Here is a 14,903-nt window from a genome sequence, read left to right as displayed (position 1 = left end):
TACACAGAGAAATCGTGTCTCAGAAAAAAAAAAAAAAAAGAACTTTCTCTAAAATAAATCACATTAAAGATCACAAAACAATTTTTAACAAATGTGAAATAAGAGAATAATTTCTTGTGAAAACATACTCTCTCTCTCCAAACAAACAAACAAAGAAATGAAAACAAATGTGTGGGTTCCACAATCTATCAAAATTTAAGTCAAGAGGGATAGTTCATAGCTCACACAGATGTGTAAGCAACAAGACAGACACAATAATAAAAAGTATCTCCATGAAGAAAAGCTAATGGCCAGACAGATTCACTGTGCAATCCTACCAAACCTTTAACACAAGCTAATGTCTATGCTCCTCACACTGTTGAAGCATGATCCTAATTGTCTTATTAAATAAAAACCCAGAATCGGATATCAGGGTTAAAGCTGAAAGATCAGAGAAGCAGAGTAGCAGCCACTACACTAGAGACTTCTTATCTCTACGAATCTTCAGACCAAATAGGGACTGAGATCCTGTCTCCATCCACCTTGTATTCCTGTCTCCACCTCCCAAATCCTGGGATTACAGGCATGTGCCATCACTGCCCAGCTCTGTTTCTCTTTTAGACTGGTTCAATCTTGTATAGCCCAGAGTGGCTTTGAACTCCTGATCTTCTTGGCTTCTTCCTCCCATGTGCTGGAACTAAAGGTGTATACCGCCACTGCCTGGCCTCTATGGTCAACTAGTGGCTAGCTCTGCTGTCTGATCTCCAGGCAAGCTTTATTTGCCAGAACACAAACAAAATATCACAAAACACACTGTTCCATTAAATAGATAGGGAATTAACACTACAAAACTCTTATCAAAGCCAGTTCTGCCCTGATACTAAAAACAACCAAAAAGGAAAACCAGGGGGCTGGGATGTAGCCCAGATGATAGATTGCTTGCCTTGCATGTATGACATGAGGTGCTGGTGTCCACTAACACTGTATAAACCAGGAGGGGGCAATACATGCTTATAGTTCCAGCAATCAGGAGGTGGACACAGAAAACCGATAAGTTCAAGGCCACCATTCTCAGTTATATAGGAGCTTTGAAGTCAGCCTAGGCTACATGAGAATCTTGAAGAGAGAGAAAAAAAGAAAGGAAGGAAGGAAGGAAGGAAGGAAGGAAGGAAGGAAGGAAGGAAGAAAGGAAACTATAGACCAATTTCCTTCATGAATATAGTTGCAAAAATACTCAGTCAAATGCTTGCAAGCTAAATTCAAGACACATTATAAAGATCATGCCCTGTAACTAAATTGGCTTTGTTTCAGGGATTCAAGAGTGGTTTATTACACACAGTTCAATAAATGCCATAGAGCACACATACTTCAAACTTAACATACACAAACCAATAGACATGGTACATGAATAATAAACTTGCTAAGAAAGAATTTAGGGGGAAATCCAATTTACAATTGCTTCCAAAATGAAAAACGTGCCTAGGAATAAAATTAGCCAAGGAAATAAAAGACTTTCATAATAAAATCTTTAAAACATATGGAAAGAAATTTAAAAAGAAGAGGAAGTGACCAGCTAGAAGGGAAGGGAACAAGGCAGGGCAGTATAGATGACCAAGTATGAGTACATATTCATGTACATTCAAATGTCAAATGAAAGCCATGACTCTGTATGCTACCTTCCAACTGAGGAAGACATTAGAAGATGCAAATACCTCCCATGCTCATTAATGTTAATATTATAAAAGCTACTGTTACTCAAAGCAATCTACTAAGGCACTGTAGTCAATATTAAAATTCTCGATTCTTTACAGAACTAGAAAAAATTAATTTGTTCCCTGTACAAAATTAAATTTGAAATGGATCAAAGACCCTAATGTAAGATCTTAAACCCTAAAACTGCCAGAGGAAAACACCTCAAGATACAAGCATGCGAAAGGACTTCCTGAAAAGGATGCTAATAGCACAGAAAATAATACCAAGAATCAACAAGTAGGGCTGTATGAAATTTTAAAGCTCTTACATCTCGAAGAAGATAATCAGCAAAGGTAAAAAGACAGCCTACTAATCACAAAAAATAAAAAATAGAAAAATAAAAAATAAAAAAACATCCATTCAATACATGGGTTAATAAATGGAATACACAGTTCTCAAAAGAATAAATAGTAATGGCCAATAATGGTTTGAAAACCTATTCAACATCCTTGGCTATCAAAGAAATGCTAATTAAATATCCTTTGGGACTTCATCATATCCCAGTCAAAATGACTAACATCAAGAAAACAAATGACAAAAGACTGCTGATAAGGTGTGGGGATAGAGGAACCCTCATTCCTTGCTGTTGAGAATGCAAACTTGTGCAGCCACTTTGGAAATCAGTATGGAGGCTCCCCCCAAAACATTAAAAATAGAACTGTCACACAGCAGCTGTATAAATGCCTGAAGGCTTCTGAGCCTGTCATCAACACATCTCATATCACCTTTACTGCTGCACTGTACACAATAGCTAAGATATGGAGCCAGCCTAAATGTCCATTATCAGATGAATGAATAGAGAATAGGTGACAGATACTCTTAATATATATACATATATGTATACATACACATATTAGAGTTTTATTCAGCCATAAGAAAAATAAAATTATCTCATTTGCCAGAAAACAGAACTGGAGATGAGTTATGCTAAAAGAACTTATGCTAAGTCAAATGAACTAGATTTAGAAAGAGAGATACTGTTAGTTTTCTTTCATATGCATGACTTAGATTTAGATACAAATAACCTTTATGGAGAAATACATACCTGGATGCAAATGGAGACAGGGAGAGAAGAGGTTCAAAGGGAGGGAAGAAGAAACCAGAGTGAGCAACATTGTGGGGGTAAAACAACAAAAACCATAATTTCTCTCATATACAGAACCTAGATGCATAGATGGATGGACAGATGGACCCATACATATATACATACATACATACATATATACAACATAGACACACAATCGCATAGATGTAGTATGAAATCATGGGGGAACCACTTGGGGAAGTCAGCAATGATGGGCAGCAGAGGGCAGAAGAGGATGGTAGGGAGGATAAAGATCCATGTATGAAAACATCACTGTGAAACCCATTGTTTTTCACACAAGGAGCACTGACTGCTCTTCCAGAGGACCCAGATTCCATTCCCATCTCACAACCATCTGTAATTCCACTCCCAGGAGACCCAATGCCCCCTTCCAACCTCTGCAGGCACCAGGCTTGCAAGTAGTACACAGCCATACATGCATGCAAAACACCCATACACATAAACTAAAAATTTAGCCAGGCAAGTTCTGGACCAGCCAGGATAAGACCTTGTCTCTCCTCTCTGTGTCTCTGTCTCTCTCTGTGTCTCTGTCTCTCTGTCTCTCTCTCTCTGTCTCTGTCTCTCTGTCTCTCTGTCTCTCTCTCTCTCTCTCTCTCTCTCACACACACACACACACACACACACACACACACACACACACACACACACACACACACACACACACACACACATTTAACGTAAACACTTAAAAATATCCAAAATAAAACAGAAAACCAAAGTGCTCCCTAGTCTTACAACTGTCACAATGCTTGACAAGAGCAACAGGAAAGTAGCTGAGACAACAGCTGACCACCATGTTTGTGGGTCCAGAAAAAAAAAAAAAACAACAAAAAAAAAAAAAAAAAAAAAACCATTGTATCTTTAAAGTTAGATTAGTTTACAGGTACATGCATGTTTCCAAGTTAATTTCCTCACCTTTTCTACAAGATGGAACTGTAATTTTCAAGAAGCTCTCTGGACGATTGTCTAATACTTCGGATCCTACCAGACAATATGCTTCTGGGGACCAATTCAAGTAGATGCCCTGTCGCCAATACATTCTGTTTGGGCGTAATGCTCTCTCTGAAATTTTAATGCATAAAGATTCATATGCATCCATTAGTTATTAACTACTTCATTACCTAAATGGGAATAATTGCCAGTCATACTTTAAGTAATAGTAAAACATATTTGTTTTGAAATGAGCATTGATTGATTTAATTATGAGTCCTTCTCCAAATGAATATTAAATTTTCTTTAATATTTCAATCACATAAGTTAATGCTTTATATACTACTTAATACACAGTGTAAGCTCATGATAAGGAGTATAAGATGAATCTTAAAAAGGTCTTATTAATAAAAAAAAAACCTGGAGCCAGATATTGGGGTGAATGCTGAAAGACCAGAGAAACAGAACAAGCCACAGCCAACCTTACCTTGCCAACTCCTCAGCCAATTCTTTTTCCACAAATCCTCAGACTGAAATCCTCTGAGTCCTCACCCCTGAGGATCTATCTCAGTTGAACTGTTTAAAAAACCTCTAGTTCCTGGTCTTCATGCCTTATATACCTTTCTGCTTCCTGCCATCACTTCCTGGGATTAAAGATGTATATCCTTCCCAAGCAAAGACATGAGATCTCAAGAGCTGAGGTTGAAGGTGTATACCACCATGCCTGCCTCACTTCTCAGTGTGGCCTTGAACTCACAGAGATCCAGATGGATCTCTGCCTCCCAAGTAATAGGATTAAAAGGTGTGTGTGCCACCACTGTCTGGCCTCTATTTATAACCTAGTGGCTTTTCTGTTCTCTGACTCCAGATAAGTTTATTAGGATATACAATATATGGGGAGATACAATATATCACCACAAAGGAGTTTGACATAGTTAATATACAAATAATCACAAGTAATTTTTCATAATTTTTGTAAAAATCAATTATATTAATACCATTCTTGAACTTTTAAATGTATTTTAACTACTTTTACTCATTAGTATCAAGAAACATAAAGGTTTTTTTTTTTTTCAGAAACCAGTAACACTTGGAGTTATCTTTTGCCCAAAATCCACTCATAGTTTCCTATAGTGTTATAATGCCTCTGACTCTAGAAAGAAAGCTTACTACATAAACACATTTTTGCCCTTTCTCCAAGTCCCTGGGAGATGAACAGCAGAAGTTTGGGATCAGAGCCTCTCTCAGAAAGCCAAGACCTGTTATGCTTGCTGAGGAAAAGCTCCTCTTTACATGTCTGTGATGTGTGTGTGTGTGTGTGTGTGTGTGTGTGTGTGTGTGTGTGTGCATTTGTGTATATGTGTGAGAGTATGTATGTGCAGGTATGTGAATAAGTATGTATGTGTGTGAGGGTGTGTGTGTATGTGTGTATATCTGTATGTGTGTGAGTGTGTATGTGTATACAGTTAAATCAATGGCTCCCACTAAACCCCATCTTTTAAAGCTATTGATTCCTGTTAAGTCTTTGGAAGTACAATACTCAAAGTTGATGTAAATGCATCTAATATAAGAACTAAGGCATTTTCCTTCCAGCAAATTGTATAAGTTGTTGTGTGGTCATGTGTTGAACACTCTTGCCTTTCAAACAGGTTAACTCTTAGAAACACCATGTTACTTTCAACATTTCTTTCTACTTTGTCTAAATAGTAAGCTTTGTTAAATACATACCTCTTCCAGAAAGCATGAAAGGTGAGATTTCAAGTAATCGATTAATCAGTCTTGACCAAAATCCCATTGGAAAGTATGGCATTTCATATAACCGAATGATGATCTCAGAGTTCTCACAGTGGGGGAGCTCTATCACAGGCCTGTGGTCAGATAAACTGTAGAAGGTAGAGGCTATCAGAAACCCAGCATGGCACCCTGAGCCTGGTGGCCCAAGCTTTTCACTTCTTTAAACCCAGGAAAATAACTACTCCACACAAATTGCATTTTTTAATAATATTCTCTTGTCACATGCTCTTCCATGTCAAGAATTTGGAAGTCACATAATTCAAATGCATGTTCAGTTGAAGCAGATGTACAAAAAACTTTCAATAATCCTATGTACACTAATAAATTAATACAATTAGTATAATGCAGGAATTAAGACTACATGAAATGTGAAAAAAAACGCATGTCCTAGAAACAAATACATATCTATATTTAGAATTGGTTGCATCCATTAATCAATATAATTTGCACTCTCAATACTTTAGAGCATTTCCATTGACTTTCAAAGCAATATACAAAGCTTCTCAAACAGGATTAGAACATGGTTCTTCACCATGGTGCCTATTCTTTTGAACTCTGTTGGAAACTCACTGTCTCCCTTAAACTTCCCTAACTGAATATAACTGTTTCATTGCCAAGTGAAGATAGCAGCTTCACTATTAACCTTCCTTAAGTAATTTGAGTGCTCTCAAGCCAAATAAAAATTATATGCATAAAATAATTTATTTCCTTAAGATGTTATCAACTTCACTTTTTTTCAAAATATGCTATGTATTGCCAGAAAGTTTACCTCCCTCAAAAAAAAATACATCTACTATAGAAAAAAATTACTTTGTCAATGAAAATACTATAATATGGTCAATTTCTATTGAATTTTAAGGTCTGTCTTACCTGCTTGGAACCAGCAGATATTCTTCTCCTAATGGCAAGGCAATCTGGAATTTTTCTAATAGTTTAAAGTACTGAGTCATGTAGTTCTTTGGGAATCGCTTTTTCTTTGAAAGGAATTTTTCTACATCTCTCCGTGAAATGATGCCCTTAGGGTGTTTCAGACAGCCCTCCACTTTCACTGTCAAAATCTGAAAGATTCCAACTCATAATTACTAGGATTCATTTTCTGAAATGTTTCCAACATAAACCATTGCTTGTCCTTTTGCTCAGTGAAAATAAGGGGAGAAGTTAGGATAAGGCAAGAGCAAAGATCAAAGGCAGAAGCACAGCCAGATAGCATGGAAGCCCAGTGGGATGTCCAGTTTGGAAAACTAAGGGAGGAGGATTCAGTTCTTCAGGATTTTCTTGGTCCCAATCCCCAGCATTCATTCTACAGTCTCATCGCTGACATATTCCAATACATCCCAATAAATTATCTTCTAGATATTAATCCAGCAGGTTGGCTGTATACATTGACATTTCCATGTTAGGAGGCAGCATCCACCAATGGAAAAGTAGTGTGACCACACCCTGTTACAGGATTCTACTGGTCAAGTGTGAGTCAGTAAACCTGGATAGAGGCAGGGGAATCTACCTCTTAATATGCCGCCTCAGTGATTACAATATATTTGGAGCATTAGATAGTATCATTCCAGTTAAAAGTATGAATGTGGATCTGAAGAACCTAAGTCCAAATGAAGGCTCTGTTACTGTCTGTGGGACCTTGGGAAAGTATCTGGCTTTTGGGGTGTGTGTTTTGTTCATTTGTGTTTTGTTTTTGTTTTTGTTTTGTTTCAAGATGGTTTCCTTCTCTGACATGAGATAATAAAGAGGGCTCCATCTTACATTGCTAGAGGAAATGAACATATTGTATGTAAAGCTTAAGAAGTGTGTATGATAATTTTAAGCATAAACTAAGCCCCTGTGTGAACCATAATTACACATTCAATGAACTTCAGATAGGTTTCTTTTTAAAAGATATTTGAGACTAATGTTCCCTGGAGGAGATGGGAATGGAGGGGAGGGGCTGGGGGGAATGTGGGGGGGGGGGCTGGAGGGGGAAAGACAGGGGAACCCATGGCTGATGTGTGAAAATTAAAACACAAATACAATAAATTAGAAAAGGAGAAAAAACAAACAAAAAAGAAGTGTGTATGATAATTTTAAGCATAAACTAAGCCCCTGTGTGAACCATAATTACATATTCAATAAACTTCAGATAGGTTTCTTTTTAAAAGATATTTGAGACTAATTTTCTCCACACCTCCGTGGATGTGTAGAGGGTGCCTAAGCAGATGCAAACATTATCTTTGTTATCTGTTCACTGAGGTACTAGACAGTAAAACTCTCCAGCTTATAGACTTATTTTTCAAGTCTGTCTTTCTATTTCATATGTGTGATGTTTACTAAACCAAGGAAGGTACCATCCATTTAAGCAGCTGGTATGTAATACTATGTCCAATGGGTTCTTGTGTAAGGAAGTGTGTTAATTATGTCTAATTATGTCTTCTCCTGCCCTTTGTCCTTTGTGGTAGTTCTAGACAATTCTTCTAACACAAGGAATAGTCACTGACTATCCCTGAGTTGCTGAGACCTTCTGACAATGTGCTGTGCACAGGCATATGCCACTCTCTTTACAGCATGCTGCACCCTTTAGTGTCTCACATGTCTATGTATTAGTTATTTTTTTTTTCTCATTTTCATGTCAGCTTTGTAAGTGCACAGACTATGCTCTAACCTCAGAAGTAGGACATCTGGAACATGGAAGACACTGAATAAATTTTGTTGAGTTTGTATAATTTGAAAAACTGATTTGGAGCATTTAGTATAGCTCAGCTACTGATGTGGAAATCCTATCTTTTCTGAACTGGTACCTTCAGCCTCTCTGTCCACCAACATGTGGGCTAACGAAGTTTCAGTTTCGAAACCTGTACTCCACTAACCTGAAAAACCTAAAAGAAACCGGTGAGTTTCTAGATTCAGCCAAACCATCAAAATTAAACCAAGAAGAGTTCAGCAACCTAAACAGACCCATAACAAATGAGGAGGCTGAAATAGCAATAAAAAGCCCTACAGCTTTAAAAGAAATGTCTAGGACCAGATGTATTCACAGCAGAATTCTACCACATGTTCAAAGATCTATAGCTGTTGCTATTGCCTGTGGTGGCCCCATAGAGGTAGAGAAAGAGGTAGACCATGTTTTTTATTGCTGAAAACATCATGTACTTCAGAGGCAGGACCTAGAGACCTCTGAGCTTGAGCTGACTTGAATGCCTCCTCTCTGAGAACTAGCGTTCATGGTACCTACCCAGTTATGATGCCTAGGAACCACAACAATGACCAGCATGGAATAATAACCAGAAGGGTGCCATCACACCACATACACCTTAGCAGGAGGCAACAGCTCTGTAATTGGTATCTTCAACAAGAGGGAAATTATGCCTGGTACTGAAAACTTAAGTCAACTGTTCAAGGCCAGTGAACTCATATGTATTGAAGGAGACCCTACAACCATCACTTTACTAAACTAGCATAATCCCTAATTACACTCTAAACATTTGTCCTTACACCGACAGATAAGTATAGTCATCAACTCTCACCTTTGCAACAGATGGAAACCATTACTGAAAATCACAACCAATCCAAAATGCAAAATTGTGAAACCCAGTCTCCATGGATACATCTAAGGAATAACTCCCACACCTATGTCTCAGGGAACATCATAGCTGAAGGATCAGTGTGTTTCCTGTGAGACTGTGTCTCCTAGGAATGTCAGAAGCTATATCAGTAAAGTCTCACCAACATGACTGCCCCAACATTACTGAACAAGGATGACACCAATCAACATGCTGAAGTGGATGGAGCAAAGCCCAGGAGAGCTCAACCTTATACAGAGAATTATAAGCAACTAAGGAATACTGAGAGTGTGAGACTCAGACTTCCCCAGGGAAGAGCACTTTAATTAGCTATCCACTACCAAAAGGTCAGACTTGAAGAGATACATACAAGTAACAACAATGTATAGACTGAGCAAGGTATATTTAGAAATATATATGTAGATACAGATATATATGTGCATGCAACAATAATTCATAATAAAACAGAGGCCATGAATTTAAAAGAGCTCAATGAGGTATATATGGAAGAGTTTGGAGGGACCAAAAGAATTGGGGAAATTATGTAATTATAATTTCAAAAGTAACAGAAGAAATTATAAAAAAAAAGAAAAGAAAGAAAAAAAAGTAAAGGAAACATGGAGATAAGAAACACTTAGAATTTTCAATTTCCAAGTTTGGGAGTGACCCTTTATACAGCGATAAAATCTGAAATATTATTAGTTTTATCACCTTTAAAGAGTTTATGTATCTACCAACTCATATGCTTAAATTACAGACTTTTTCAAGCAAGAAGTCTCTGTATTTCCCTATGTATTTTACCAGGAATAATTCACCATAGCTTGTTAAAGAGCCACTTGATTAATCCAATAGGTCTCTTTTGTATCTCTTTATTGCATAGTTAAATGAGTTTTGCAAACATATCCCCACCTTGGCTGAACATTCTTTAATAACTTTCATGGCATAACAGCTCAGGGCACAGATGTGGGTTCATTAGACTTTCTCCACCAGGAAATGAAATCATACCTGTCCTGTCTTGGTGATGCATGGATGTGAATACCCCTATTTATTTTTGCAGATTGGTATCGTACAAACTTGCTCTTATTTTTACTTGGTTATTTATAGTCACATTCCCTTTATTCCAATGTATCATTACAAACAAAAGTGATAACCTTTGTTGATTCTGCTAAGAGAAAATTTAAATAATCATTTGGCCAACCTTTTAAATCTTTCATAGTATCTTTGAATTGTTTGTCTTGATTTCATTTTCACTTCAAAGCCATGCATAATGACTCACACCTGTAATCCTAGGGCTTGGAAGGCTAAAACATGACTATTGCTATGGGTTCAAATCCAGGCTGGGCTAGGCCAACCTGAGCTGTATAGTGTCTAGGCTAGTCTGCACTACAGAGTGAGACTCTATCTCCCTGACCCCAAATTCACTTACATTAGCATCATAACACTATATCTAGGATAAGAAGAAGAATGTCCATGAAGTTTCAAGTTAGTTACTCCATAGAATCTCCAGGAACCTTGCTGTGATCGCAGTAGGCACCTACTTTGCTTTGGTTTGGGTTTGGCTTTGAGTTGGGGGATTCGTGTTTGCTGGGTTTTGTTTTGTTTTTGTCCCACATGGGGTGTTTTGTTGTTTGCTTTTATTTTTGTCTGTGCTCTATAAAAAGGAAAACTGATGCAGACATCTTCCCTACTCTACTCCATAAGACATGCCCACTTCTAATAACATTATCCATGGTGATTGTTAAGTCGCATAGAAACTTGTCGCTATGGGTGCAACTTTCTCCTTCCCTCGTTGATATGGAGCTTCTGCCGTGCTGCACTTACACAGAAAACCCGACAGGGGGGCTGTGCAGCACTGTGCTTCGAATAATGCACTCACCCACACGTATTTTTATTTGACTCCATATTTGGCACACGCCCCCAAACTACTCTGTATTCTCTTCAAAGTTATTTTTAAATTTCCAGAATTAGAACACTTTAAATTATCAGACAGGTCAAATCAGTACTAGATATGAAGAGCTATGATTTCCTTTCATTTACATTAAATTGGGAACACAACACACACAAAAAGATGTAATTGTCCTTATTTACGTGAAGACACAAAGGCTAAAAACAGGAAAAACAAGAGGAAATGTCCTATGTAGAATAGATGCCAAGTCAGGTAATGCTGACTCCAGATAATGTGCCTCTAAGCACAGGACACCACTGACTCCGTCACCATGCCCTACATAGTAAATTCATGCCATCTGTGGCATTTGGGCAGAAATGTGGCAACCAGTTTGAAAATATCTACTATTAGAACAGGCACACTGCAATTAAATGTCAATTACACTGTTGCTGAAATGTTCTCTCCAGTGCCAGGGGATAGGATTTAGCCTCAACTGAAATTCCCTCTTCAAAATAACTCCCTTTCTATCTTTAAATAGATTTAAACAGTACTATTCAGGATTGCTTAAAGAAATTTAATTAGCATTACGGTCTAATGCAGAAAGATTTCCAATGTGAAAATGGATAATCATGTTAGAGACTCGGGAGCCACATGTAAAGCCGTAAATTATTTTCATAAATAAAATAATTACCAATGAATGTGAGAGCTAGAGGCTTCACTGTGAATTCTTCTCAGCCATGAACAAGTGAAACACAGTGGTCCTTAGCTATCATGGGCCTGTACCCCTCCACTATCTAGAAATGTGCTGACAAATCTTTCCTTGTCAAAGCTGAGATGGTACAACTGTAACCTAGAGAGTAGGGGACAAAATGATGCTATCAGCTCTACAAAAGAGACACTCCAATCCAGTGCAGTGAAGAATGGTGTCAACTGTGCTGGAAAAGCCTGAGCCAGTGTGATCTCTCAAGTAATTTCATATGGAAAATCTACAGGTGGCTTTTGTGATTGCTCTATACAAACTCATGGGTAACGTACTATTACTAAGAAGAAAAGTAATTTTCTATGTGAAAAATGAACAGAAAAATGTAACTACCGATACAGCTTTCAAAAGTATAAATATTTAGACCTCTGAAAAGTATCATCCATAGCTGTGCTAATTTGAGTGTAATTTGACCACCATGAGCTCATAGGGATTGGCACAATTAGGAGACATAGCATTGTTGGAGTAGGTATGGCCTTGTTGGAGGAAGTAGTCACTGTGAGGGCGGGCTTTGAGGTTTCCTGTGCTCAAGTTACCACCAGATCTGGGTCTACTTTTGTTGTCTTCTGATCAAAATGTAGCCAGCACCATATCTGTCTGCACACTGCCATGCTCCACATCATGATAATAATGAACTAAACCTCTAAAACTGTAAGCTGCCACTTCAATTAAATGTTTTCAATTCTAAGAGTTGCCGTTGTCATGGTGTCTCTCCACAGCAACAGAAGCCCTAACTAAGACAATGGTCTTTACTTTTTTTTTTTTTTTTTTTTTAATTTCGTGTTGAAGAAAGGAGTGCATGTGTCCTCAGCTGGCCTGGAACTCTCTAAATAGCTGAGGATGATCTTGAATGTATGTTGATTCTCCTGCCTCCATCTTCCAAGTACTGACATTATAAGCACAAATCACCATGCTTGGCTTTCTTGCATACTTTCAAGCTGGATTTCATAGCCCTACCAACCCAGGTTCCTCATATGCATTTACTCTAAAGATTTTCACAAAGCCTTTAGTCACTTCATGAAGTCAGTAACCAAACTTGGCACCGATGCTAGCTATCTGCCCATGAGTTGGAAATGAAGACGAGAACGTGAACGTTAACATGCCTGCCCATTCCAAGATGCTCTTTTAGCAGTCTTCCCATCAAATGGTCTATGGTTTTCTATATTTACAGTGGTCTCAGCCTTCTCAGAACCCAAAAACTAAAATGGTAAGTGCTCTGGGTGCCCCCTACTCTGCTCTTTAATCACAACCTCCATCCCCCCAAACATAAAACACCAACCTGTGCCATGACTTTACAAAGCCACTTGGGTTCCACAAAATACAGGTCGCTTAGCTGCAGCGCGGGGTCTTGAAAATGCAGAAGGACGCCTGCAGTCAAAATCATCAAACTGTGAAAGGTGGGATACATAACAATACAAAGCCCGGAGACTCCAGTGTAACCAGTTACAGAGGAGAACCCTGGAAACCCTGCACACACGTGCTGCGCCTTGGCTCTAAAGCCCCAAAGGGGTAAAGGAAGCTACTTTTGAACCATACAGCTTATTCATATATTTGGAATGCCAGCATGCTCTGGAAAGTGTATGTTGATGAATGCAAATTCACAATATCCTCTTGAACCTTCTCCAACAGTGGTTCTCAACCTTCCTAGTTCTTCAACCCTTTAATATTGTTCCTTGGGTTGCGGTGACCCCAACCATAAAATTATTTTGTTGCTATTTCATAACTGTAATTTTGCTACTGTTATAAATCATCATGTAATACCTGATATGCAGAATATCTGATATGTGACACACACACCCCCAAATGTGTCACAACCCACAGGTCTAGAGCTGCTATGTTGCTTGCATAGGGCAAAAGCATGTTTTAATTTCCATATGGAAAAGAAACAACATATATCTCAGCATATCTGATTTAAGAAAGAAGAAAGAAATGAAGCTATTTTCCATACAACAAAATATGAGGATGGGTCAAAACAGATTCCCGGCTATTTCTTCTGGGACTACAAATCAACTGACATGGTCTGCAAACTAGCAATGAAGGGGCCAGCATGGCTTGGGGCTACAGTGAGCTGAGACTTTAACTGTGATATCATATCACACAACCCTCTACTGTCTATGGTGGCCCAGTGACCCACTGCAGTAATAATTCTTCTATAAAAACAATGCTCTCACAAAAATGTGATACTATGAAAGGACATGGTGACGTTGAGGGTCCATTGTCTCATAATAGCAAAACTGTGTCCCTGAACCCACATGTCTTCACTCTTGCTCAGAGAGTCTTTCATACTTTGTCCTTAGACAATTTCCAAATATGCTTTCCTAGGACCTGGTATATGATTGAAGGTTCATATATATGGTGGTGGCCTTACAAAAGATAAAATCCACCAGTGACCTGTTTAAGAATTGTATTGGCATTCTCTTAAACTTTGAATAGAGATCATATACAAGATTCAGAGATCTCTTCAAATTATCCTGACCTAGCACCGAAAAGAAGAATCCAGAACAAACCAACCCACCTGACTCGTTTAGGAAATGAACAGCATGTGGGAGCTCATTCTCTTCCAGCTGCAGCTGGTGTTCTTTCACAAGTTGGAACAAACGCTTCCGGTTAATTACAGGAAACTCAACTGGCACGGCCTTGCGCTCCGACAAAATGATTTTCTCCAGTTCCACGTAGCAATCTGGAATTAGCTGCCCAACCACAGGCTGATCTCGGATCTATGAAATGACAAATGACAAGGTGTAGAAATCCATTTAAACCACAGATGTGTTGTATGGTAAATTTAGCCACAACCGTTATTACATGATGGATGTGTTTTTAATAAAATTGAAACAAGATGTAAAGCCTATCTAAACAGTAATGAATAGAAGATGGAATTAAAGTAAGTAAATTATGAACATGGAATCAATTTGGAGGGGGAAAGCTGCAAATAAAATAGCATGGAAATAGTTATCTAGTAATACAGAAAATCCATTTCAAAAACAAAGGCAAATAACTAACCAACAGAGAGTGATTGCATTTCCAAATGCACTGAGGTTATGTGCAGGGCATAGGTGGGGTAAGACATTAGTCTGAGCCGGGTGGTGGTGGTGCACGCCTTTAATCCCAGCACTCAGGAGGCAGAGGCAGGCGGATCTCTTTGAGTTCGAGGCC

The 14,903-nt window shown here is 38.3% G+C and overlaps 1 protein-coding gene across 1 annotated transcript in view; it reads right to left on the bottom strand.

Annotated features, from left to right (window-relative positions):
* Lrrk2 (leucine rich repeat kinase 2) overlaps positions 1-14,903 on the bottom strand; it is a 139,552-nt gene that overhangs the window by 45,443 nt on the left and 79,206 nt on the right. The window contains exons 32-36 of the mRNA XM_036207870.1: positions 14,266-14,467; positions 13,030-13,118; positions 6,431-6,618; positions 5,495-5,649; positions 3,752-3,898 (exon numbers count right to left, since the gene is read on the bottom strand). Of these exons, the coding sequence (XP_036063763.1) occupies positions 3,752-3,898; positions 5,495-5,649; positions 6,431-6,618; positions 13,030-13,118; positions 14,266-14,467 (781 nt within the window). The remainder of the gene's footprint in view (positions 1-3,751; positions 3,899-5,494; positions 5,650-6,430; positions 6,619-13,029; positions 13,119-14,265; positions 14,468-14,903) is intronic.

This window comes from Onychomys torridus, chromosome 16, assembly GCF_903995425.1.
Source record: "Onychomys torridus chromosome 16, mOncTor1.1, whole genome shotgun sequence".
Taxonomy (NCBI): Eukaryota; Metazoa; Chordata; class Mammalia; order Rodentia; family Cricetidae; genus Onychomys; species Onychomys torridus.
The sequence above is the reverse complement of the archived record's forward strand: the minus strand, read 5'-3'. Positions and strand labels throughout refer to the sequence as shown.